The sequence below is a fragment of the Phodopus roborovskii genome, unplaced genomic scaffold, assembly GCF_943737965.1.
Source record: "Phodopus roborovskii unplaced genomic scaffold, PHOROB, whole genome shotgun sequence".
Classification (NCBI taxonomy): Eukaryota; Metazoa; Chordata; class Mammalia; order Rodentia; family Cricetidae; genus Phodopus; species Phodopus roborovskii.
This window is the reverse complement of record NW_026125577.1, coordinates 183226-211201: the sequence shown is the minus strand read 5'-3', so window position 1 is coordinate 211201 and position 27976 is coordinate 183226. Positions and strand designations below refer to the sequence as shown.

General features: G+C 37.2%; 1 protein-coding gene across 1 annotated transcript in view; it reads right to left on the bottom strand.

The window, feature by feature from the left end:
- Positions 1-16582: 16582 nt before the first annotated feature.
- The window catches only part of Sos1 (SOS Ras/Rac guanine nucleotide exchange factor 1), a 70750-nt gene continuing 59356 nt past the window's right edge, over positions 16583-27976 (bottom strand). Inside the window, exons 18-22 of the mRNA XM_051177860.1 lie at positions 27055-27227; positions 26691-26807; positions 25191-25458; positions 19177-19295; positions 16583-18149 (exon numbers count right to left, since the gene is read on the bottom strand). Of these exons, the coding sequence (XP_051033817.1) occupies positions 17658-18149; positions 19177-19295; positions 25191-25458; positions 26691-26807; positions 27055-27227 (1169 nt within the window). The 3' untranslated portion in view covers positions 16583-17657. The remainder of the gene's footprint in view (positions 18150-19176; positions 19296-25190; positions 25459-26690; positions 26808-27054; positions 27228-27976) is intronic.

Here is a 27976-nt window from a genome sequence, read left to right as displayed (position 1 = left end):
CCTTGCACTTTGAAGTCATTCCCCAAGTATAATAAGCATGTTCATTTTTGTTATGGATGTGAATTTTGTGCTTCCTAGGAATTTTAGTTCATAGCTTATCAGTTCATCCCACTGTGCTTAGACTAATATGCCCCATATAAGGGTTCAGTTGTGTCTTGCCTCATGTCTTTCCAAACCTCAAAGCAAAATATAACATCCTTTAAGGCAAATGATTAACAGAACTGTAGTTTATTTGTGAAAATCAGAGCTCTAGAGAATTTATCCTTAAACTATAATTCAGGATCTTCAAAATTTAAAGATATATTGCTTTCCAGCTTGTTCTATGGTTATGGAAATCAGTAAATGGAACAGGGGTTGGAGCAAAAACAAAGAAACATTCTCTTTGTATGGGCTGCATTGAGGATGGCAGTGGTCATAGACTCCAGTAGATAATGTGTCATACCTGCTTATGCCCAAAGAGCCCAGGGAAAGAAAGCACTATAATCTTAGCTACATTCCCTTTCAAAGACTTTGAATCCAGGGTCTGTGCATGCCAGGCAAGTGCTTAACCACTGAGTTATACCCAAGCTCTAAAACCTTTCCTGTAGTCTGGACTGAAGCTGCCCCAAGCACCAGTTGTTCAATGGCCACATTTACCCAGTGGTCACTACAAACCAGGATGAAAACTTAGGGGTGTATTATTCTACTGTCTTAGGGAGTTACAAAGAATAGAAAGTTCGTAACCCTAGTAGAGAATTCACTCCTGCAATAAGCCCTGCCTGTGCCTGGTTCTGGAGTAATAAAGTGTGTTCTCCCCACCTGGACATGTCCCAGATGGCCAGAATATCCTTTTCCTTGACAGGCTCCAAACATCAGATTTGGAACAGAAAGAAACAAAAGAGGTTTAAACTGACTCCACTGTTAGGCAGTTGCCTAAACAGTATTGGTATTTACAGTGACTTCTGTAGACAGTGCAGCTATAGATATGCACTGTAGATAGATGACTCATTTTAAGTATTACAGTCTTTCTCCTTGTCTAATGATTAAGTAGGAACACACCCATTATCATGCAATTGAGTTTATGAGACATGTAAAAGATTACTACTAAGTTTCTAAAGTTTCAGTTTTTAAATGTAATGAACAAATGAACAAAAAATAAGAGTTCTTTTTCCTTTCATAACCTGTTTGTCATTAAAATAGTAGGTTATTAGAAAGTTTAAAAGTATTACACACCTCTCAGATTTTATTTTGATAGCACACTTCATCTAAATCTGCAAACCACCATTGTGTATTATTAAACTAATAATAATGTTGCCACTCTGGATTCCTGTTTCTTGTTAACTGGACCTTAGGCAGGTACCTTTATAACCACCTCTAAGTACTCTTTCCTCCCATATCCCTAGTGCATTCATATCCCCAAACACAGCTTAGTGAAACATAACTCTTGTCTACTATGAGATGCCCAAATCCTCAACATCACAGTTTAGGTTCACTTTGCAGCAGAGTTTTCTGACTGTCTCTCATACTTCACAGTTCTGCATGAACTAACACCACCCAAAATGGGCATTTGCTTTTGCCAGTAAGCCATCACTTTTCTAGCTCACTCTGGCTTCACACCTTGCTCTAGCTCTTTCAACTGAGCCTTGATCGTTAAGATCCAGGTTGAGCCCTCAGTTTTCTGAGATTCCCCAATGGTGTGATCTTTTGATATATTTTATCTTTCCATTGAGGAAAGCAAGCCCTCTCAAAGGACTATGTGTTTCTTTAAGTGGTCCATAAATAATTTCCACTTTTCATTTGATAGACCTTTAGCATTGTACTTTATTCTCTCATCTTTTCTCTTTTTTTTTTTTTGGTTTTTCGACACAGGGTTTCTCTGTGTAGCTTTGGAGCCTGTCCTAGAACTTCCTCTGTAGACCAGGCTGGCCTCAGACTCACAGAGATCCTCCTGCCTCTGCCTCCCAAGTGCTGGGATTAAAGGCGTGCACTACCAACACCTGGCCAGTCTCTCACCTTTTTAGAGGAAGAAATGCCAATCAAAAAGGAAGATACAGTTGTCTTCAGAATCAGTTAAAGGCAACCACTTTCACCTAATACTAAAAAACTTCAATAAAAAGAGAAGTAGGTTACTCTCTTTTCTTTCTTCTGGCTCATTTTTCATAGTATTTTTAGATAGCACAATAAATTGATAGGAGACCTAGGGTCTTTAGTGACTCATGATATTTGCTATAATGATGAACTGGAGATAAAATCAAGGGGGTACAGAATTTGGCTGATCTCCAGCCTCCAAAGTAGACTGCATACACAGATGTGTATGTAGGAAGAAGCACTTTACCAGAAGACACAGCTTTTTGCACAGGCTAGGATGTCCCAGTGGTATCTTTTGCAGCCCTGAAGGTCTACATACAAGCCCAATCAAGGAGTGTCTTATTTCTCTGACTTCAGAATCACACAAGAACCAGGGATTTGTGGATCACAAATTGGTGGGCTATTTCTTCATGTAACAGTTTAAGCTAATCTGAGCTTTGAAACTAGATTGTTAGGAAAACTCCTGGAATGGTGTTTTTGGTACTTTATGATTTATTGCTGACCTCCATCAAGTCTCATGTCATCTCAGTGATGACATGTAGAAATACAGATTTCCAGGCACTGTTTTAGTCCCATTATAATGGAATATTTAGGGATCAAGTCCACAAATCTGTATTTTAAGTGTACCTAGGCTGTAATTTTCTTTGGTTTACTGAGACTTTGTATTCTTAAATTTATCACCTACGATTTCACAGTAAAAAGCAATATAGATAGTAATACTATTAAAAAATATATACATACATACATATATATATGTATACACATGATAAGTACTCTTTATAAACTGGCAAATTGATTGCATATTCAAGAAAACCGATTGCAAATCTGTAAGAATGACTGTCTTAGATAACACTGAACAATAAAACTATCAAGTGTTTAGGCTACAAAACATTGCCATTAATTTCCTCAAGAGCCCATAACAGCAGTGCTTCCAGTAAAGTTAGGATTCTCTGCCCTAAACGATGATTTAAAGACATAAGTGTAGGACTCATGGCTGCTAAGAATTCTTGGATTTGTAAGACTCACATGGTAGGAGAGGGACTGGGAAAAAGGGGGAGACAAGGACATGAGTTGAATAAGGATGAAAAAATAGATTGAAATATAGACATTTATATATATGTATATATATGTATATATGTATATATATACACACACATATATATGTGTGTGTGTATACATATATATTATCTAAATATCTCTATACACACACACAGAGTTTCTCATGTATCCCATACCGTATAATTTAGGCTATCCTGTAGCTACCTCCATGAAATTTGACTACAGGCATGCACCATCACACCTGATTGTCAAGTGTGCTAGGTAAACACTCTGCTCACTGAGTTACATCCCAGCCTTTTAAGAGAAAAGGGTAGAAATTGATATTTAACATTTAAGTGTTGATTACATAAGAAAACAAGGATATAAATTTAGGCAATGCTATGCATGCCTTTTTTGAGGAGTTATTATTTTTTCAAAATAGTCAAGATCCTGAACTGAAATATCCAAAATCTGTTATTTTCTGAGAGCTCAGCATAGTCTTTTTTTTTCAGATATTTTTTTATTTATTATTTTACATGTCGATCCCAGTTCCCTCTCCCTCTCTCCTTCCCTCTCGCCATCCTTCCCTCCCTCCCTCCCTTTTACCCTCTCTGCCCTCTCACATGCATCCTAACCACCCTCCCATCCCCCCACCCCAATTCCTTATGTAGGGGAATGCCATCCAGCTGGGGTCATGTAGATCTGACAGGTCATGTGAAGAAGGGACTAGGGCTTCTTTCCTGTCTCTAGGTTAAGGAAGTTATCCCTCCATGGGGGGTGTGTTCACAAGTTCCTTTTGTGCACCAGGGATACATCCTGGCTCCACTGTCTGAGGTCCCTTAGACTGCTCAGTCCTTCTGGCTGAGACCCATATTCAGGGGGGGCCTGAGTCCGTCCCATGCTGGCTTCCCAGCTATCAGTCTGGGGGCCCATTAGCTCCTCCTTGTTCAGGTAAGCTGTCTCTAAGTGTTTCTGCAGCCTGGTCTTGTCCTCTCCATCTGCATCTGGGTTCTAGTTCGACTCAGTGTTTAGGTATGGGTGTTTGCTCCTGTTTCCAACATGTATTAGATGAGGGCTCCATAGATAAGTTAGTTATTGATCTCACTATCCATGAAGGGCATTTATGGTAGCCTTTCCATATTGTTAGTTGGCAGCAGTCTTGTAGTTCTCTAGACCTTTCTTTGTGTTCAATTTTATCTTCAAACCAACATTGGCTCCCTCTTTTATATTCTCTCTCTCTCTCTCTCTCTCTCTCTCTCTCTCTCTCTCTCTCTCTCTCTCTCTCTCTCTCTTCTGTCTTCTATTCCTAACCAGGCTCAATCTTCCTAGTTGCACGTGTTTTCCTTTCCTCCCCGCTTTCTCCTACTTCTCTTTGCATTCGCTGCCCCCCGAACTTCCCCTGAGCTCTGGGGGACTTGTCCCTTCCCAGTTCTGTGAGGGACTTTATATGAATCTTTTAGAATACACCTTGTATCCTAATTCCTCTGGTGGTGTGAATTATAGGCTGGTGATCCTTTGCTCTAGGTCTAAAATCCATATCTGAGTGAGTACATAACTATGTTCCTCTTTTTGTGACTGAGTTACCTCATTCAGGACAGTTTCTTCAAGTGCCATCCACTTGCCTGCGAATTTCAAGATACCATTACTTTTTTCTGCAGAGTAATATTCCATTGTGTAAATGTGCCACATCTTCATTATCCATTGTTCAGTTGAGGGGCATCTAGGTTGTTTCCAGGTTCTTGATATTACAAATAGTGCTGCTATGAACATAGTTGAACAGATGTCTTTGTTGCATGGATGTGGATCATTTGGGTATATGCCTAAGAGGGGGATTGCCAGGTCCTGTGGTAAACTAATTCCCATTTTCCTAAATGGCTATTTGCACTCCCACCAGCAGTGGAGGAGTGTTCCCCTTTCTCCTCTCCAGCATGAGTTGTCATTGGTGTTTCTAATTTTAGCCATTCTGGCAGGAGTAAGATGGTATCTCAAAGTTTTGATTTGCATTTCCCTGATAGCTAAGGATGTTGAGCACTTTCTTAAGTGTCTTTCAGCCTTTTTGATTTCCTCTATTGAGAATTCTTTCTTCAGTCTGTACCCCATTTTTAAATAGGGTTATTTGGTGTTTTGTTAACTAGTTTCTTGAGTTCTTTGTATATTTTGGAGATCAGCCCTTTGTCGGATATAGGATTGGTGAAAGTCTTTTCCTAGTCTGTGGGCTGCCATTTGGTCTTGTCCACTGTGTCCTTTGCCTTACAGAAGCTTCTAAGTTTGAAGAGGTCCCATTTATTAATTGTTTCTCTCAGTGTCTGTGCCCCTGGAGTTATGTTCAGGAAGCAGTCTCCTACACCAATTTGTTCAAAGGTACCTCCTACTTTCTCTTCTAAGAGGTTCAATGTGGTTGATGTTGAGGTCTTTGATCCATTTGGACTTGAGTTTTGTGCATGGCGACAGACATGGGTCTATGTGCAGTCTTCTACACACCCTCATCCAATTGTGCCAGCACCATTTGTTGAAGATGCTGTCCTCGCCCCATTGTATAATTTTAACTGTTTTGTCAAAAATCAGGTGTTCATAGGTGTGTGGGTTAATATCAGGATTTTCAATTCGATTCCATTGGTCTACCTGTCTATTTTTGTGCCAATACCAGGCTGTTTTCAGAACTATAGCTCTGTAGTAGAGCTTAAGGTCAGGAATGGTGATGCCCCCTGAAGTTCTTTTATTGTACAGGGTTGTTTTGACTATCCTGGGTCTTTTGTTTTTCCATATAAAGTTGATTATTATCCTTTCAAGGTCAGTGAAGAATTGTGGTGGGATTTTAATGGGGATTGCATTGAATCTGTAGATTGCTTTTGGCATGATTGCCATTTTTACTATGTTTATCCTACCTATCCAAGAGCATGGGAGATATTTCCATTTTCTGGTATCTTCTTTAATTTCTTTCTTTAGAGCCAGAAAGTTCTTATTATATAGGTCTTTTACTTGTTTGGTAAGCATTACCCCAAGATACTTTATGTTGCTTGTGGCTATTGTAAAGGGTGATGTTTCTATGATTTTTTTCTCTGTCTCTTTGTCATCTGAAAAAAGTAGGGCTACTGATTTTTTTGAGTTTATCTTGTATCCTGCTAGTTTGCTGAAGGTGTTTATCAGCTGTAGGATTTCCCTGGTAGAGTTTATTGGGTCGCTTATGTAAACTATCATATCATCTGCAAATAGAGACAGTTTGACTTCTTCCTTTCCAATTTGGATCCCGTTGATCTCCTTTTGTTTTCTTATAGCTTTAGCTAGAACTTCCAGTACGACATTGAAGAGATATGGAGAGAGAGGGCAACCTTGTCATGTTCCTGATTTTAGAAGAATTGGCTTAAGTTTCTCTCCATTCAGTTTGATGTTGGCAGTTGGTCTGCTGTATATTGCTCTTATTATGTTTAGGTATGTTCCTTTTATCCCTGATCTCTCCAAGACCTTTATCATGAAAGGGTGTTGAATTTTGTCGAAGGTTTTTTCAGCATCTAGAGAGATAATCATATGGTTTTTCTTTTTCAGTTTGTTTATTTGGTGCATCATGTTGATAGATTTTCATATGTTGAACCATCCCTGCAATCCAGGGATGAAGCCTACTTGGTCATGGTGGATGATTTCTCTGATGTATTCTTGAATTCGGTTTGCCAGTATTTTATTGAGTATTTTTGCATCGATGTTCATGAGGGATATTGGTCTGTAGTTCTCTTTCTTAGGTGTGTCTTTGTGAGGCTTGGGTACCAAGGTTATTGTGGCCTCATAAAAAGAGTATGGCAATGAACCTTCTGTTTCTATTTTGTGGAACAGTTTGAGGAGTAGTGGTATTAGTTCTTCCTTGAATGGCTGGTAGAATTCTGCACTGAATCCATCTGGCCCTGGACTTTTTTTGGTTGGAAGGCTTTCGATGACTGCCTCTATTTCATTGTGGGTTATAGGTCTATTTAAGTTGTTTGTCTGTTCTTGATTTAATTTTGGTAAGTGATAGTTATCCAGAAATTTGTCCATTTCCTTTGAATTTTCAATTTTTGTGGAATAAGGTTTTCAAAGTATGACCTGAAAATTGTCTGGATTTCCTCTGTGTCCATTGTTATGTTCCCCTTTTCATTTCTGATTTTTTTTTAATTTGCATGTTCTCTCTCTGGTTTTTCGTTAGTTTGTCTATCTTGTTGATTTTCTCAAAAAACCAACTCTTCATTGCATTGATTTTTTTTTTTTTGTATTGTTTTCCTGGTTTCTATTTTGTTGATTTCAGCCCTCAAGTTGATTATTTCCAGGCATCTACTCCTATGGGGTGCGTTTGCTTCTCTCTGTTCTAAGGCTTTCAGTTCTGCTGTTAATTCTCTTATGTGACTATCCTCTGTTTTCTTCATATGGGCACTTAGTGCAATGAACTTCCCTCGTAGCACTGCTTTCAAGGTGTCCCATAAGTTCGGGTATGTTGTGTCCTCATTCTCATTGAATATTACAAAGTCCTTAATTTCTTTCTTTATTTCTTCTTTGACCCAGGTGTGGTGCAATTGCACATTGTTCAGTTTCCATGAGTTTGCAGGTTTTCTGCTATTTGTGTTGTTGTTGTTGAATTCCAATTTTAAAGCATGGTGGTCCAATAAGATACAGGGGACTATTCCTATTCTCTTGTGTCTGTTGAGGCTTGTTATGCCACTTAGTATGTGGTCGATTTTAGAGAAGATTCCATGTGGAGCAGAGAAGAAGGTATATTCTTTTGTGTTTGGATGGAATGTTCTATAGATGTCTGTTAACCCCAGTTGAGACATAATTTCTGTTAGTTTTTTTTGTCTCTTTGTTGAGTTTCTGATTTGTGGTCCTGTTTAGTGTTGAGAGTGGAGTATTGAAGTCTCCCAGTATAAGTGTGTGAGGTTTTATATGAGCTTTGAGTTTTAGTAGTGTTTCTTTTACGAATGTGCGTGACTTTGTAGTAGGGGCATAGATGTTCAGAACTGAGAATTTGTGTTGATGGATTTCTCCTGCGATGAATATGAAATGACCGTCTTCATCTCTTTTGATTAATCTTGGTTTGAAGTCTAACTTGTTAGATATTAGGATAGCCTTGCCTGCTTGCTTATTGGTTCCATTTGATTGGAAAATCTATTCCCAACCATTTACCCTGAGGTAATGTCTATCTTTGAAACTTAGATGTGTTTCTTGTATGCAGTAGAAGGATGGATTCTGTCTTCGTATCCATTCTGTTAGCCTGTGTCTTTTTATAGGTGAGTTAAGACCATTAATGTTGAGGGTGAGTAAGGACCATTGATTGTTGATGCTTGTTTGTTTTAGGTTTGTTGTTGGCAGTGGTATTGTGAATATATTCATTCTGCTTTACCCTTGGTTTTTGGTGTAGTTAGATTATCTGTTGCCTACATTTTTGTGAGCAGAGTTACCTTCCTTGGGTTGGAGTTTTCCTTCCAATACTTGCTGTGGGGCTGGATTTGTAGATATGTATTGGGAAAATCTGGTTTTGTCATTAAATATCTTGTTTTCTCCATCTATAGTGATTGAGAGTTTTGCTGGGTATAGTAGCCTAGGCTGACATCCGTGTTCTCTTAATACTTTTAGAACATCTATCCAGGACCTTCTGGCCTTGAGGGTTTCCATGGAGAAGTCAGGTGTAATTTTGATAGGTCTGCCTTTATATGTTTTCTGTCCTTTTTCCTTCGCTGCTCTTAATATTCTTTCTTTATTCTGTATGCTAGGTGTTTTGATTATTATATGTCGAGGGGTCTTTTTTCTTTGGTCCAGCCTTTTTGGTGTTCAGTATGCTTCTTGTACTTTCATGGGCACGCCCTCAGAGTGGAAAAGTTTTCCTCGATGATTTTGTTGAATATGTTTTCGGCACCTTTAAGGTGAGCTTCCTCACCTTCCTCTATGCCTATTATTTGTAGGCATGGCCTTTTCAAGCTTCCCACATTTCCTGGATGTTTTGTGTTAAGGATTTGTTGGGTTTATGATTTTCTTTGGTCGATGAATCTATTTCTTCTAGTTTATCTTCTGCGCCTGAGATTCTCTCTTCCATCTCTTGAAGTTTGTTGGTTATGCTTGTGTCTGTAGTTCCCGATTTTTTGCCCAGTTTTTCTATTTCCAGCATTCCTTCTGTTTGTGTTGCCTTTATTTTCTCTATTTCAGTTTTCAAGTCTTGAACCGTTTCCTTCACCTGCTTATTTTTTTTTTTTTTCTTGGCTTTCTGTACATTCTTTACTTTCCTTAAGGAATTTGTTCATTCCTTCCACTTTTTTGTTTTTTCTTCCATTTCTTTAAGGGATTTTCTCACATTTTCTTTGAGGTCCTCTATCATTTTTATGATGGTAATTTTTAAGTCATTCCCTTCTGCTTCCTCTGCTTTGTAGTTGTGTTTCGTTCTAGTTGGGGTAGATTCCCTAGATTCTGGTGGTGTCATGCTTGTCTTTCTGTTGTTAGATGTTTTCTTGTATTGCTGTCTTCCCATAGCTTCTTCCAGTAGGTGTTGGGGGGTCTCCCCCTCTCTCTATGGTACTTCCCCGGTGGGCTTATGCAGGTCAGAGGTTCAATCTATAGCTCTGGGTGGTCCAAGCTCTATAGGAGGTCTCTAAACAGACAGGGACCCAGGGATGTGTTCAGGGATGAGGATCCAGTAGAAGATGCCTGCAGAAACTCAGAGTGGTCCCAGAGATAGGCGGGTCTCTGGGAGGGGCCTGGGACTCCAGCAGAGGACTGGAGGTGCTGGAGGTGGGGGTCAGAGACCAAGCAGGTGGAAATTATGGGTGGTCCCGTGTGGATAGGCAGGTCTCCTTTGTTCAGAGTTACTCCGAGGAGTCCCCGAAGTAGGGTGGACTGTTTTTTTTTTTTTTTTTTAAGATTTATTTTTGTTTTGTGTCCATTAGTGTTTTGCCTACATGTTTGTCTGCGTGAGGGTGCTAGATCCCTTAGAACTGCAGTTACAGTTGTGAGATGACATGTGATTGATGATGGGAACTGAATCCAGGTCCTCTCTGAAGAGCAGCCAGGGCTCTTAACTGTTGAGCCATCTTTCCAGCCTCTATACAGTCTTTAAGTCATCTACCCTTGTTCCTATAAAACAGGAAACTTAACCATCTTACATGGAATACTCCTTTAATTCTTAGAAAGAAAATTTAGTTGTTTCTTTCTTCTGTATATAAACTGATTATTCTGAAGACAGTAGGTTCTATTATAAAGGATTGTTGGCAGATAACATCCGTGCTTGAGTTAACACCATGCTCTATCCCCCTTGTATCACAAATTCTTTTTTTCTTTTTTAACCAGGGGCAAACCTTTTAGCACCATACAAACATGCCCTTAATTTTCATCATCCATAAATAAAAAGAAATCTTTCGTGGCCTCTCCTGTTCTCTAGTTTTCAGCCTCCTTTTATGGTAAAACATACAAGAGAAAGCTACTCCAGTTCCTTTCCTGCATTTTATTTTTTTAATTAAACTCACTAGTTCTACCCAGGCCCTTGCCTAATCACCCCTAGAAACCTCTTGTGTACAGATACCTGATGCTGGAAGTGGTGGCTCACATTTGTTATTCCAACAGTTGGGAGATGGAGACAAGAGAATCACAATTTTAAGGCACATTGGGATAGCAAGACCACTCCTCCCCAACAAACAAAAACAACAAAAATCAGTAATGATGTCCTCATTGCTAAGTAGCAAGCTCACATCCTCTTTTACTAGGCCTTTAAGGACTCAATACATCCCTGCTTTTAAACTTTTTCCCTGCCAATTCCTTCATGTTTATATTCATTCTGCTGACTTGAAAATCTTATCTTCCTGGGCCAGAGATGTAGCTCAGTGATAGAGCACTTGCCTAGTATGCACAAGGATATGTATAGGTTCTGTCCTTAGCAACCCATAAGGTCCTTATGAAAATGGCTGCTAGTTTTACATCTTTACTCTGGATCTTTCTCAAACTCTAGAATAGTATCTGTTTCTCTTTGCCTTTTTGAATGTTCAAAGGCTTCTTTCTGAGCCTTCTTCCACAATATCTTTCCCACCTCAGTTAATGACAATCTTTATTCTTGTTGCTTTGGCCCCAAACCTTGACAGTTCTGTGTTTTTGTTTTTTTGTTTTTAATACCATGCTAGTCTGTTAGTAAACTGTCTTCTAATATATTCTTAACTCTTACCTTCCCCTCATTTCCACTGCCCTTGTCTAAGCTATTTCTATTGGACTGGCTTCCCTGTTCCTATTCTAATTTAAGTATCGTTCATACACAAGTGGATCAATCCTATTACTCTTCTGCTCAAACCTCTGAGGGCTCTCAGGATTGTTAGAATGGCTTTTAAAGTTGTAAGTGGTCAGTGGTGATGCATGCCTTTAATCCCAGCAGAGGGAGGCAGAAGCAGGTAAATCTCTGAGTTCAAGGCCAGCCTGGTCTACAGATTAAATTCCAGGATAGGCTCCAAAGCTTCACAGAGAAACCCTGTCTTGAAAAACAAACAAACAAACAAACAAAACAAACAACCAAGCAAAACAAAAGCTGTAAGTGATTTACACTGATTAAGCTACCAATGGCACCTCCTTCTAGTCTATCCATATTCATTTCTCTATCCACTCTATCCACCTTTGTATTGTGTATACCAAGTATGCCCCTGCCTCTGGACTTTCCAACCAGCTTTCTCTTAGTCACTTGGATGTCTCATTTTTCACCTCTATCTCCATAAGACCTACTGATCATTACATTTGAATTTCACACTTCAAGTTACTGATGCCCTTTTCTCTTCATAGTAGTTCTACTTATAAAATATTGTCTGCATCTTCTCATTAGCTTATAGATGTCATGAAATGGACTTTTCTTCATTACTATGTTTCTAACATCAGTTCTGTAAAGAGACTGATACTAGTTTATGGCTGAATAGTCAAATGAGCTCTTACCAAATGCTTTTAATTTAAGGTCGTTCAAAACCAATCTGAGTAGTGACAAACAGCACAGGAAGCCATAATGAATCAAATTATAGGATGTCAGGATAAGTAGCTAACCTCTTAAGATTTTTCTAAAGTGGGCAAACTGCAAACATGTCCTCTATACTTTAGTTTTTTGTATTTTAATGCTTGATGAAAGGTGTTGTGCCATATACCTATTCAAGTCATTCCTTTCACAGGCCTGCCCACAGCACCTGTTACTCTGTAAACAGCCCTCCCCACAGCACCTGTTACCCTGTAAATAGTGAATCTTCTATCTCTTGAGTTACTAAGGTAGTGAGACCAGGCACTAAACAGTTGGTAGTTTGTCTTACCTCCACTAATTATCAAAGGCCCCAAAAGTTAGCATGGTCATAAACTGCTTTTCTGAAATTGCATTCTATCAAAGGTACAAAAAAGCTGGCTCAGCTGAGGAACTGGCCTCCCTGATTCTGTTTTTCAGACCTAAGTGTGATGACCCAGCATTTACTTTTGATGATAAAAAGAATAGTTAAAAGTTCATAACCAACATTTGAAGAGAAAAATTAAAATCTGATTAATTTCAGTGTTAATATTACTTACAGTTGTTAGTAAACCTGATTATTTAGAGTACATTCAATAATGCCTGCTGGGAATCACTGTTTTAGGCATACCTGAAGGCATTCCTTAAAAACCCAGGAACACTGAGTCTTAGTGTCAGTCACAAACTAACACATCATTTGCCTAATCCTCACCTGCCTTCCTTCTTTGTTTTTGTAGCATAGGGAATGAAACTAGTGTCACATACATGCTAGGCAAGCCTCTATGAGTGAACTATACCCACCTCCTTTTTTGTTTTGAGATAGCTGCTAGGCTGGCTTTGAGCTCATTGTAGCCCAGGTGTACCTCAAACTTTTAATCATCCTGACTCAGTCTCCTGAATAGATGGGATCAAAGATTTAACTACCAGGTCTGGCTTGCCTTTATTATGAAATAACTGAACTGAATCTAAGAGTCCTTTAATATTTTTGTTTGATATTATACTTGAGTGACCCTATATATGCACAGTTCTTTAGTTAACACCATAAGCTCTTTTTGGGCCAAATTGGAAAGGACTAGTAAAGCTGATCTCCCAACATCAGCTGTTCACAGCAAGAGCTGCCTACAGGACCTGCAACACCCACACATGTTCTTTTAGAACTACAACTGACCTCTGAAACTCTATACTTAAAGGCCACTTGACTAATTTCTATCCCAATCCTCCTTGTTACAATAATAGAATCTGACAAATTTACTGTATCCCTTTAAACTGGTTACAGGAAATAGTATCCTAGGAGGAAGGCCATGATAAAATGTAGTTATTTCAATATGAAAGTATAAGCTAAATTAGAATCACTAACAACATCAAAATACTGCCCTCTAAAGTAAATGCATGCAAAAGCAATACACTGTGGGCTGTGTAAGGCATTTTTCTTTATTATTTTTCAATTTATCTTAGTAATGACAGAAAAATAACAGCCATTATTTTCACTTTTAACACAAACCAAATACTGCTGCACATAGAGTACAAAGATTACCTAAAACATGGTTAGGTACAAAGGCCATTAGATGTATGGACCACATTTTGTTTACATCGAAGTAAGACTGACAGAGCAAATAACCGTGCTACTAAACAAAGGCAGATACACATATATACACAGACACATCTCAACTAAAATTATACATGTCACTTTGACAAATTCTCTGGTGGGTTCACCAGGTATTTGCACCCCTAAATCTCTGCCCTAATCCCACCCCCAAATGCTGACTTGGTCTGAAAAAAAAAATATCAGAAATGTTCTTAATTAAAGGCACATTTGGCAGCTACTGAAGGTGGCATCTGGCATGGGTGCACTCTAAGCCATACCACATATAACTTGCATCTTTTGTGTATCTTGGTTTGTTGAGTGGTAATCCAATGTGCCCCACACTTAAATTTATAATTTTTTCAGCAACTGGCTACTTAATGCACTTTTTATTAAAGGCAAAAGGGAAATTTGCTCACAGTTGACAGAAAATGCACTTTATGGTGTCAAAAAAATGGAAAATAAGGCATAAAACTTATAAAAGAACTTTTAAGTGCTTTTGTTGTCATGTAGAGTTCATGCTCTTTTTCTTAATTAGAACACAGAGTACCTCACTGGCTCATGTATAAGGGACTATGAAATCATGTTAAAAGTTAGTGCTGTTTCAAATGAAAAAAAAAATGAATAAAGTCATCACTTTCCTTTGGATTTTACTGCATAATTCTCTTTCAGCCAAACTAACAGTATCCTGGTGATGTGTATTTACTGGTAAATACAGAGAACCAGCACCTGTACAACAGTTACACAGTAGAGATGGAAAGAGCATGCAAACCTAGCCAGCAGCACAACACCAAGAAATAAGTGGTTGCCTTGGTTCTGAATCCGAAGAGGGGATAAGATTTTCTTCTGTATATACTCTAGCTGGGACAAGATACCCTGTTATTTTCCTGAGCCACTAAATACCTCTAATTTAGGCCATTCTAGTAAAATAATGAAATAACATGTGAGCAGAATTTGATCATTATGATAAATATCACTTTAGGTTTGCATTAAGAATTTGAAATCAGTGTAGCTTCCAACTTAAATAGTACTTTAATAGGATGTTCTGCTGATATTTGGCATATTGTTGACTCAACTTAGATCATTCAAACATTCTTGAGTCAGAGAATATTAACCAACTAAACTCAACAATTTGATGCCCAACAGCCTTTATTTAAGCAAGAAATTTTAATTAAGCAGAATTTGAATATTTGCTATTTTTAACCTTCAGGCACATTTGTAAATGTAGAAAGAGTAAACAGCCCCCACTTTTAATAAATTTAGAAACATGCACTTGTCTGTTCCTGTTTTTCAAAGTGCTTAGCTGTGAAAAGCATTTCTGTTATTGGTTATAAGCTCACCATGAGGAACTCCCTTTACTTTGTGATCCAAGGATAAGAAAACACTTGCTGACATTTTGTTTCCTGGGAAAATATGTTCCATATTTGGGGATGTAATTAAGCAAGTTTTGCTGCACTGGCTGTCTCATAATGTCCTGGTTTCAGATGCGGTTTTGTAATGGTGCATTTATCTTCTGCCACTTCTTGTCCCTGAAAAAGTCCATTTTAGTCAGGACTAAGGATAAATTTGTCAGCCAGATAATGTTCAACCCAAGGATACAGCTTTCTCACCTTTACCTCAAGGTATCTAATCAGAACTTTTAAAAATCAGTTACCACTACAGAAAATATTTTTTGTTCAGATGCCATATTTGATAATAAAAAATATCCTCTATCCATGATGCATATAACATAGCTGCATGGTGTAGTGGTCTGCTACAACAGTGGAGTAGAGAACAGTTCCTTTGGAAGAGATATGATTAACTCCAAATCTGAGCAATCCTCCCTTGTTTGCTCAAGCAGAGTGAAAGAGTCACCACCCTATTGAAGGCAACACTTGCCAGAGAGACACTGAATGGGCTCTAATGTTGCTTTTCTTACGTTCTCATTTTAAATAGGGATGGTGTGATCAAAAAGTGAACTTAAGTAAGCCATGGGATAGTGTAGTTAGGCTGGTCTAGTAAGTCACAGGAGAATTTGGGATGTCATTGCAATCATATGGTGCAGCATTAGTAAGTAGGCCTGGCTAGTTACTTTAGTTGAATTAATAGTCATTTGTTCAATAAATGGTCTTATAGACACTTTGCACCCAAGAAGGGATTTGAAATTAACTTTTGAGGAAATTAACTTTTAAATGAGTAGACATTTTACAAAGAAAATGGCTACCATATTAGGAATGGTACAGACATAAGTGAAAAAGATTCAACTCTAACAAATAAACAAGGAGATAGGATAGACTGCTTAATGATGATGCAATGAATGTCCTTTCTGATCTTAGAAGACTATACACTGTATTATTGAAATGTACATTTAGTGCTCTAATAAATATCACAAGACAATATTAATGGGCTAAGTTTCTACCGTGATGCAGCACAATTCACAGAGTTACTGAATGTTGCTTCATTATTGAGGACACATGCACATACTGACAAATTGACTGTCTAAGAATGGAATATTACACAGTTCACAGACATAGTGGAGATTAATACCACTTTTTCTATTCAAGTTGCATGCATTTCAGTCACAGTATTTGTTAGACTCAGAAGAGCAGTAAAAGGCTTCATGAATAATCACATGATATTAATGATGCACGTAGAGATTCTCTAAGGAACAGCTCTGACAGAACCAAAGACCTTAAGCAAAATAAAATATAAATGTTAACAAACATGTATGGTTGTTCGAGAAATTAAAAAAATCTGCAAGGTTCTGCTCAAAATATGCCCATCCCATTTTAAACCAGCATTTCCCTATCTGCCAAACTCCCAACTTTAGATTATTCATTCGGTAAGAACTAGACACCCAGGTGTAACCAACTACATGTGCTTTTATGCTTAGTGTTTGTATGTTTTTCAACTGAAGGAAATAAGAATCAACCATTTTATCCATATAATAATTTAATATATGCCAGCCAAACAAAGTATTTTTATTCAATTAAATAAAAACAGACCTGTCAGGTATATAATATAACATTCACTATATACACATGATTTAGGCAATGCAAGGTAATTCTAAGTATGCTGACTACTCAACTATTAGTAAAACATGAATGGTGTCAGTGAGGCCCAGAGAACGTTCCTTTTCACATTGGGTGCCTGGATTTCTGCAGTATGGTTAGAGGAACAGCCACAAGCCAGGACATATGTTACCAGTAAACTCCTGTGGGACAAAGAGGGAGGGGAATGACAGTCTAGCATAGATTAACAGTCTCCTAAGAGTAAATAGTATACGTGATAGTTACATTTTAAAAAGTTCTTCTTCCGTCATGTTAATGATGAAATTTCTTGTTGGAAGGCAATACCACCACACTTTATGAGTGGGGGTAGATAAGGAATGTTCTTAAAATTGGTACAATTATTCTTAAAACAATAACAATAACAAAAAGTACCTCTTTGGTGAAGCCTCGGTACCCATTCAATTCACTGTGATAATCTGTAAACAGGACTGCAGTACAGTACTGGGCCTTGGTTTCAACAAGGTCAGGTACCACAGCCTTTTCTCACAGTCCTCTGATTTTTACGAAAATATTCTAAAATAGAAGAGTAAAGCAAAGGAAAACAAAGGAGGGTAAGATCCCTGTTAAGATTTTTTTTTTTAAAAAAAGTGCATAATACTTTGAATTACAAAACTGTCAACATATGGGCGTGTTGGACATTAGACTGCTTTCCATCCCTTTAATGATAAAGATTACTTCACAAAATGAGGACTCTTGCCTATTGGCCAGAAAAGTCCCTTCACGTGACTTCCAGGTGTAATCCTTTGTTCAATTCTTCTAGATCAGTCTCCACATTCTAAGCTGAATACCATCTTATTTTGTAATTAAGTATATGTTAAAATTCATTGTCTTATGCTATATCTTGAAGTAGAATCATTAGTGTTTGGAGTTCTTATTTTAACTCCTCAGTGCTGGCATGTTCAGTGCATCCATTGCCAGCAATGGACTTGGGGTTAGGAAATTGTACATCCCAGTACAGAGGAACTCAGGAAGAATGGGCATTCTCCAACAGTGGTGGTCCATCTCTGTGCATGGATGGGTGTGTTTGCTCCCTCTTATAAGTTTTTGGAGGAAGTTTAGGGATAAGTTGAGAAGTGCTTTGTCGTGGAGGAACAGGAGGCCCAGCAATGGAATGGAGGTCCACTTCCTGTGTCAGCGGTGGTGATGGCAGATGCCTTCTTGTACCATGTGGAGACGGAATTTGAGGAGGTGGTGGTGTAAAGGGGGAAGGGCTATTTGGGAAGAAAGCATTGCCATGATCACTCTTTTTGCCCAAAGGGGGAGGTTGGAGATGTAATGGTGAGTTTGAGAAAACATCAGGCGTTCTCACAGGTTCTCGTGGTGGTAACAAGGGAGGACTTTCAGGAGGGTCTGATACAGAGGTCCGATCTGATAGTGAGTATCTTGGTGAATAGGCTTTTGATGTGGGTTGTCTAGGAGGAATAGCTGGGGGGCTGTCCAAGTGCTTAGACATAATCTAACAAATGAAAAATAGAACATGTGTTAATAATTTAATTTGAAAAGCATCATAAATATTTTAAGAGTTAAATTGGAATTTCCAGACATGCTACTGGCAGAACACTGTGTATAGAACAGGGAGTTTTACTATATGTAGTGAGATGCTCTACCAGTTCTTAGAGAAAAACAAACAAACAAACAAACAAAAAAAACCCCCACCAAATAAATAAACTGATTTTGCCAAGATTAAGTGAAAAATTTGTTTACTACTGGCTGCCTATCATATTTCTGATTTAGCATAAACTATCCATTAGTTTTTATTTTTATTTTTTATTTTTGTTTTTTGGTAGTGCTCACTGCTTACATTAGGCAAAAATGAACTACCACAGCCCTAATAACTAAGTTTAAAATGTACTGTATTAATGTGTTATGAAAGCTATAAGGCATTTACATATCCTTGTGCTTCTGTTACATAGATAGCATACAATCAAATAAATGAAGTTAGTACCTGGCAAAATAAAATAAATGATAAGAGGAAGGGGATTTAAACCAGTAGGAAAGTTAGTTATCATGAGTCTTTAGGATCTCTTCTAATCTAGAATTTAAGTACTTTTGTACTTGGCTCAGAGAATAGCTTTCAGCAGATATCCAGTATAGCTTCGTTTATCATATACCTTCACAAACTCCACTTGTACCTCCCTCCCCCATCTATGTTTTAAAAGAACTGCATGAGGGCTGGAGAGGCTCACAAACAAAGTATAAAAGAATTACATGAGTTCAAGTTACTATTACCTTGTAGATTAAGACTTGTTTTATTCATTAATAATGCTCATAGCTGTAAATGTATACAAGTTATGTATGCATACCCCAAAGCTATCACTATAAGAAAAAAACAAACATATTGCATGCTAAAATTATACTTAATCCTTAAACTATTAAACCCAAATACTGAGATGTTAGCTTATCCCAGTAAGAATAGACTTGACATAAACAACTGACTGAAGCTAATGATTCCAATTTCTAGATAACAAGGTATTCTATTTTACCTTAGATGGGGAGGATTCTGCTGGGGCAGATTCTGGCCGTCTTCGAGGGGGAACAGGAGGTGGGATGGGCACTTCATCAGTGCCCTTGGCTAAATTTATAGATGAGACCGAAGCAGATCCTGCAAGGTGTTAATTTAAAAACAAAAAATGATTATAGGACTTTTATTTCATTTATTTCTTTTCAAAAGACTAAAAGAAATATGTTGAAGCATCAAAAGCAGTTTTAATAAACCAATACCTAGTACCATTCCATTTTAAAATTAAACTGCTATAAATCATGCAGAAATTTCCTAGCAATTCTTTTTTTAAAGAAAAAGCTGCCTAAAATAGTCATTTTTCTTTTTAAACAAAATAGGATTACTGTTGTTAATCTATAATTGAAATTTTTAACTGGATCTATTTTTCAAGTATCTGTTGAGAAGGTAATTTGAAAACCTTCAGAATGATCATTTTTTTACAAACTGTGGTAGGTTCAACTTTAAGTTTGATTGCTCTCAAGGTACTGTGCCAGACAGAAGTTTCTAGAACAGTCTATGATTTGATAGCTCTACTGAAACATCTTTTACATGACGTACAGCAGAGAATCTGGTGCCCCGAGGTCTATTCACATTTTTCTTGGGTCCAGACTTCTTAGTATGTAAACAAAATTAGAACCATCACATCTAATCCAAAAACTTTAATCATGATGAAACCATTCAAAATGCCAGGGACAGGGAGTGTGCTGATGCTGGAAACAGAACTGTACTAAAAAAATCTATGAGTCTGATTTGAGAATAAGTTGATGAAATGGCACAAGAAGTAAATGAAACTAGAACCCATTTCACAGACATTTAGTGAAAAGACAACACTGTGTACTGTCAGTTTATAAATACTAAAAAGAGGGCTGGAGAGATGGCTCAGTCATTAAAGGCTAGGCTCACAACCAAAAATATAAATACTAAAAAGATAATAGAATATTTAAATATTCAAAACTGTACTTGGACAACTCTTTTTTTTTTTTCTTTAAGCATTCTGTTTCCTCCTGCCATTAAATATAACTACACAGAGTGTAAAGAGTATTTTGTGTACAATTTTCCAGCAGTGGCATGTGACACTATACCAAGATTTATGTGGATTTAGGGGATCCAAAATCAAGTCCTCATGCTTGCATAGCATCTCCCAGACCATGACCAACAGTTTGATCACCTACTTTTTAAAGAAAATATATACAATTCAAAAAAATATATATACAATTCCTTTAGCTCATAGTTGGCATTTTTATTGTACATATTTAAGAGTAAAGCCACTGATTTGTTAGTTTAAAATAACTAAAAATAGAATTTATAGTGAATTGTTAGTTTAAAACTGAACGCAATTAACTACAGTAACACTTGATTTTACCTAAATATTTATAACTTGCAACTAGTTATAATTATAAGGTAGTCCTTATAAAGCTAAATGCAGTTATTTGCCTACACTTTATGTTGCCAGCATACTGGCAAAGTGGACTTTGTAAGCTGGACCAGTGCATGCAGCTGCCAGCTTCCCCATTGCACATGCATGTTCTTGCTTCTTTTAAAAGTTGATTTGAATGGTATAATTAGAAAAGAGAAATGGTTAAACGTGGAAGCTACTCATCTAATCGGTTCTTTTAAAGAGCAAAAGGTTTTGTAAAGAGCACAAAAAGTATATACATCGAAGCCAATTGCTTATGATCAAGACAGCAGCAGTGAAGGCTCACTTCTAAGATGGGGCAGGAAAGGAGAGTCAGCAGGGAAAGGTGACCCCCAGCCTGTTTTTTAAAGCCAAAGCAGGAGTTAGGTATTAGATATACTGACTTGGGCCATGGGGCAGTGTAACCTGCGTAAAGATGGAATCGCCGCCTGAAAGGAAACAGGGAAAGCTTATCCATAAAGACAAATGCTGTTTTTGCCATGTTAGTTTTAAAGGACATCAAACATTTTTAGAAAAACCTCATTAATAATTTTGATAAGAAAAAAAGGATTTACTATCATATGGGGAATTTTGAAGTTTTTCTTACTACTTAATGTCATAATATAAATGAAAAATATTCATTAGGAAACAATATGGTACTGTATTCCTGGAAGACTTTTTACATTTATTTGTGTGTATGTGTGCTGAAATCAGAGATGCATGTGTGAGTGTGTACATGTGCCACAGTGTGTGTGTGTGCTGAAGTCATAAGTTAGGACACAACTTGTAGGAGTCAGTTTTCTCCTTCCACCATGGGGACTCCAGGGTTTGAGTTTAGGTTGTCAGGCTTGCTGGCAAGCATCTTAACCTGCTGAGCCATCTCAGCTCCCCCATGGAAAGCATTGATTGTAAAGTGTAAAACTCAATTCAAGTGGTGGAGACTCAAATCATTTACTAGGGATTGAAGGGAAAATCAAGACAAATATGACCTTTGAAAATTTGTTTTTGGAACATATATTGTCATTTTAAAATAATTCAGTTTTGAATATTAAAACAAGCTTCTATATTCATAAACACTTAAAAAATTCAGTATATATTTGGTTCTTCTCTATATTTCATTTAGGAAATCCCTTGATAAATTTAGAATAACTAATTTCAAAAATATTAATTCTTCTAAGAAATTAAGGCCTTAATTTAATAATCAATAAGTTATTAATAATTAATTTAAGTCTTAATTTTTTTAAAAAACATAAAAAACTCCAAATATTAAGACAGTGGTTTTCACCCTTCCTAATGCTCATGTGACCCCCAACCATAAAATTATTTTTTCTGATACTTCATAACTACAATTTAGCTATGTTTATGAATCATAATGTAAATTTTTATTGGAGGTAGAGGTTTGTCAAAGGGGTCTCTGCCCACTGGTTGAGAACCATTGCATTAAAATGTAGGAAAATAGGGCTAGAATACCAAGGCCAGTTAGAAATCATCATTGCCACACTACTTCATTACTAAACACATGGAACAGAAAATAATCCAAGTGACTAAAATAATTCTTACAGTACTGTACTGACCTGATTAAATTAATTCAAATTTCCCTTTCACTTGTTTTATTTTTAATTCTGTAGTTTCTTTTATTATTACTATTATTATTAATAATGATCATTGGTATTTTGCTTGCATGCATGTTTGTGTGAGAGTGCAGGATCCCCTGGAACTAAAGTTACAGACAGGTGTGAGCTACCATGTAGGTGTTGGGTATCAAACCCAGATCCTCTGGAGGAGCAACCAGTGCTCTTAACCACTAAGCCATCTGTTTTATACAATATGCAATAACTGAATTAATTTGGGAGATTTTCTAGCTTTTGGCTAGGAGGATAACTTTATACTCTTGGTTTAGTTGGCCTGATGATGACTTGTTAACTTGATTAACTTCATAAGGTAGTGTTATATTACATTATTTACTTTCTATATGTATAAGTAAGTAGCAATTTATCGTTTTCTAGTAAGTAGATTAAGACTCATTTTTATACTCTGAATTACATGAAGCTGTTGTTCTGTTTTTCTTTATGTAGTTCTGAGGAACTAGAGACGAGATCAAGGAAGTATGTGGCTTATACACTTCTCTTTTATTTTCCTTTAATTATTTAAGTGTGTGTGTGTGTGTGTGTTTATGCGTGCGCACACCAGTACGTGCATGTTAGAACCTGTAGAGGCCCGGAGAGGGCATTAGGTTCAGGGTTGTGAGCTGCCCTGTGGGTGCTGGGAACTAAATGCAGGTCCTTTTGCAAGAGCAGAAGTGCTCTTATCCCATGAGCCAGGTCTTCTGACCCTCGATTTTCTTAAAAAACGAAATAGTATACCTTTAGAGATAACCCCCAAGGACATCGCAGTTGTTAAATTCTAGTCAGCTTTGGCCTTTGGAAACCTGAGTAATGGGGCTGATTTTATGGTGAGTGGACTATGCTCAATGACAGCAGAAATTTTCTGGCTGAGACCCCACAGCGGGAGCAACTGAAGTCTCCAGCAGCCCCATAGCTATTTGTCCAGGGCAGGTGGTTATCTTTATAACAAACAGGCTATGGATGGAATTTGTGGGTTAGTTGAACATGAGGGCAGTTTTATATTAACCTGAGTTACTTTATCTCAAAATGAGTTCTTTTCAATTTTTACTAAGGGAAGAGTTAATAGTTTATGATAAGAAATTAAGAAATCTTGAAGTTTAGGATTACAAAGCTTTATCATTCTTGGAAGTTTCCTCTCTTTCTCTAGAAACTTTAGTTTCTGACATATGCTACTGAACAGAACACAGCATTCCAGAATGATGACCTCTCTTGTGACTAATCACTTAGATTTAATACTAGAGAAAATGTGTTTATCTATTTTCCTTCTTCTTCCTTCTTTAGTGACTTAAACTAAGAAAAGCAGAATTCACAACTGATAGTTTTCATGTGCCTTCAATAACTCAATTATTTAGGAATCATTATAATGTGTACTTAAAGATCTCTTCTCCTCTAGGGATAAAAACAAGCAAATAGCTGAGTAGGTCCAACAATAATGAATTTTAGTCATATAGACAAGAAAATTGTGCATTTTGTTTTAGCGCTCAAGGAGTGTTGAGTTGGATAAAAGTATATTTTTCACTCAGTGTCTATTTGACCTGTGACAGCTTCCTATGTGTAGTGTAACTTCAAGGTCCTCCATTCCTAAATAAAGCCAAGTAAACTCCCAATAAACACATCATATGTAGTATAAAGACAAGACCCATCACTGGTTGACTATAGATTCATGCACACGAGGAATCATTACACACAATTCTGGGCCAAATTTCAAAATAATATTCTTGCAAATATTTACAGATTTGTAGTTGGGTTAGAAAAATCCTAAAGTTCCACAAGGCATGCAAAAAGTATTTTATCAAGGACCAGGGAGATTATGAGACTTGGATGGTAACCAGGATTCCTCCAGCAAAAGTTGGCGCTCTTGAGCTCTGCCTAAGTTGTGATGGGATGCTGCATGAAGCTGGCACTGGCTCAAGTCCTTAAGTGGAGTTTGATCAGCTAAGAAGGCCAATGGGAAGAACAAGTGCAAACACTCATCAGAGCATTAAAGTTGAATTGGTTCAGATTGACCTAACAATAAACAGACGTAAAAAGGTGATGGGGTTTTAGGGGAGCTGCAAAGCTCTTGATGAAATACCTAAGCAAATGGGTACTTTACAGAGGGTCAGTTGGAAAAGCCTGTGACTACTGAGTGCAAACTTGGGCTTGTCTGGACTGAGATACGAATAGGAAGTGCACATTGGATTTTAAATATTAAGAATAAAAATGTAAGATGTCTTGAAATGAGTTTTTATATTATTTCATGCTGAAATCATTTCTTAGTTATGTTTGTTTTTTCTAATGTGGCTACTAGACATTTACAGTCATACATATGGCTCTTATATTTCTGTTGGACAGTGATGACAGTTGGACAGTAACTATGTGATTTGTATGGCTTTGCTTTTCATACTACCAATAAGAACTACATATTACCAGGATGCTACAGGGAGTTTGAGGAAGGGTCATCTAGGAATTTGAATTTTATATACTGTAAAGTCAGAAGCCAATGCAGAATTTGGTGGGGAGGGGATGATGTGCCTTATATTCAAATTAATTATTTTGTCGGCTGGAGAGATGACTAAATGGTTAAGTGTACTTGCTGTTCTTTAGAGGACTGGGGTTCAGTTCCTAGCATCCACATGACAGCTTACAACCATCTGCAACTTCTGCTTCAGGGGACCTAATGCCCTTCTCTGATACTTAGATACACATTCACACAGGCAAAACAAACATACACATAAAATTAAAAAATCACAGGGCTGACAGTTTTTGAAGATTATTAAGGATGATCTTTGTTTCCTCTTGATATGAGAGGTGCATTTGGGTAAATTTAGAGTGTTTTTTTCAGCAGCTTTAAAACACTCCAAGTGGCTGGAGTTTATATTTGAAGAATTATAATATCTTTTGAAATAGTATTTCAAAGTATACAGGTTTGTGTATACTTTCATATTCACATGAACACACACACACACAACCACAGAGATTATTTTAGGCACCTACTTGAGTGGAAAGGGCTTGCTGAATGGTCAGAATCAAACACGCTGCAAACATCTGTGGTGCTAGAGGCACCGGACGCAGGAGGAGGTGTCAGTGGTGTTCTTGGAGAATTTGGTGCAGAGGCTGTACTTTCAGTCTCACTTTCAGGGATTCTACTGTAACTAATTTTTCTTGGCTCCTGCTGCAGAGGTGTGGGGTGCCTCATGGTTCCTGGTCTCGGGTTTGACGGACGGACACCAGGGGATTTTAGAGGATAGCTGTATTTTTTTGGCTATAGATATCAAAAACAAAAACAAACCACAGTACTTAAAATGTCATTGCTAAAAGGAAGGTTTTTCTTTAATAGGAAAATTACGAGTTATCAATATGATAATTTCATAATGATTAGATCAGAGCATCCCAAATTTCAGTGTTGTCACTTCATCCTGCTGAAGGTTCTAATTGTCAAAAAAAAAAAAAAAAAAAATGTGTTTCACTGTTTCAGTATAAATACAGTGTCACCTTGGCAGACAGAAATTTTTCTGAAATACATTGTGGAATTCCCTGGCTTCTTCTTGTTGTTGTTGTTTTTTGAGACAGGGTTTCTTTGTGTGACAGTTCTGGCTATCCTAGAACTCACTTTGTAGACCAGGTTGAACTCAGCCTTCCAAGTGCTGGGATTAAAGGCATGCATTGCCACTGCACCCCTACAAATTCCCTGTTTTTAAAAACACTATTTGGGGCAGTTAAACCTAGTTGGAAAAGGCAGGACAGTCATCATGAATTGTGGCTCCCTGTTGTAGTACAGTGATACCATTAGCCCATTAGAACATGGGCTACTTACAGATGGACTGAGTTGCCTGTATGCTCTTTAACCTAGGTACACATGTTAACTTTAGGGCCCCTTTCCTACAGAATGATTACTTAACAATGATGTTAGAGTGTCTTACTGGAGTTGACATATGTATTTCCAATGAACTATTGAAGATTTACATTTAAAAACTGTTTTAGAGTTTGAACAATTTGGCCATGAGTCACAAGCATTATATAGTTTATTGTGACCACTTAAAATGACTTCTGTTTACTTTTTGAGTGAGTGAATGTGTTCAGATCAATGAGGAGTAATACCAAGCATAAACTTGACCAGGCACTAGAAAATTTACTACAAAATAAAAAAGATATTAAAAGTATTTTTATTTAAACTTTGTATTACTATGGCTTAATGACTCATGACTAATATTTTAACTTTTGTTAAAACTAAAAGTTGCAAACAATATAAATTTGCTAACACTTATCATTACATCATAGAAGAATTTATTATGTTCATTTGTAACCAACTGGGATATTTCTGATTATACTTATTAATTACTTTTAACCATCACATTTATACCGCATCCCTAAATGCTTTCACAAGAAACTAATCTACATGACAAATGGTATGGATTTACAATGGTATTGAGAATACCCCTAGATGTAACGACAACTGCAAAAAGGGTATAAAACTGTGAATATATGAATGCTTACAAATCTTGGGAGAGGCTTAGGGTTCCGTGGTTCTATTTCTAGGGATTTGTTGAAAAGATAGTCTGTAAATTCTTTCTCCATGCTATTTCCCATTGGATTCAAGTTTTCAAAGAACCTCTAAAATAAATGCAAAAAAATTATTAGTATTAAATATTCTTAATCAAATTTAAATTCATGAAAATAACTATATATGTATGTATATATATATATATATATATATATATATACATACATACATACATATATTCAATAAGGAAACTCTTAAGTTTTGTTTCCCCTTGTTTCTTCACAAAGTAAACTTGGCCTGTCTGAGGCAATGTGTAAAGTTGCTCTGAGATATGGGCCCTTGCACGATCCAACTCACTTTGATATCTGACTCGACCCGTAAACAGTATGGCTGGTTTTGGTACTGCTGGATCTCCCCTGTTATCTCTGCCACTCTCCTCCTTTTGCTAAAGTTGATGAGCTCTTTCCCATGTCTTTTCAGGACTTCAGGGTTGCCTTCTTCTGTTTTCAAGATATTAGTGAGATATATTCCTAAAAGAGACCATGAAATTATTTTATGGGTAAAGAAGAAAATGTTTTTTTTTTTGTTTTGTTTTTTTTTTTTTTTGTTTTTCTTTCTCATTAACTGCAGGGATTTATGCAGGTAGTCATAATAACCAAAGAATCAAGGCCCATATTTCTATTCTATGAAAAAAACAACAACCTCAGTCACCTAAGCACAGACCTCAGAGCCTTCTCTAAACCAGTAAAGATTTTAAAAATTTTATTTGGGGGATGCATGTGTCCTTACACTGTGTGTTGTGTTGTGTGTTGTGTGTGTGCGCACATGTGTGTTGGGGGTGGGTGGGAGGGACTCTTGAGAGGTCAAGAGAGAGGGTATCAGATTCCCTGAGACTGTAGTTAAAGGTGGTCGGGAGTTATATAGAAAAGCAAGGCCGCATAACCATTGAGCCATCTCTCCAGTCCATTATTAAATCCTTTTTTAAATTTATTTTTTATCTTATTGGTGTTTTGCCTATATGTATGTTTGTGTGAGGATGTTGAACTCTTTAAGGATCTGCCTGCCTCTTAAATTTCTATGCCTCTGCTATCTCCAATCACGCAAGTATTATAGCCTGTAAATTGCTCTTTGGCATTCAATACAGCTAGCAACACTAGAATGAAAAGATGTTTCTACTCATTATCTCCTAGATAAAAGTTAAACCTTTTTTGTTTTTCTTTTTTTAAGACAGAGACTCATTATATAATCTCAGATGGCTTGATATCTCTGTACCACCATG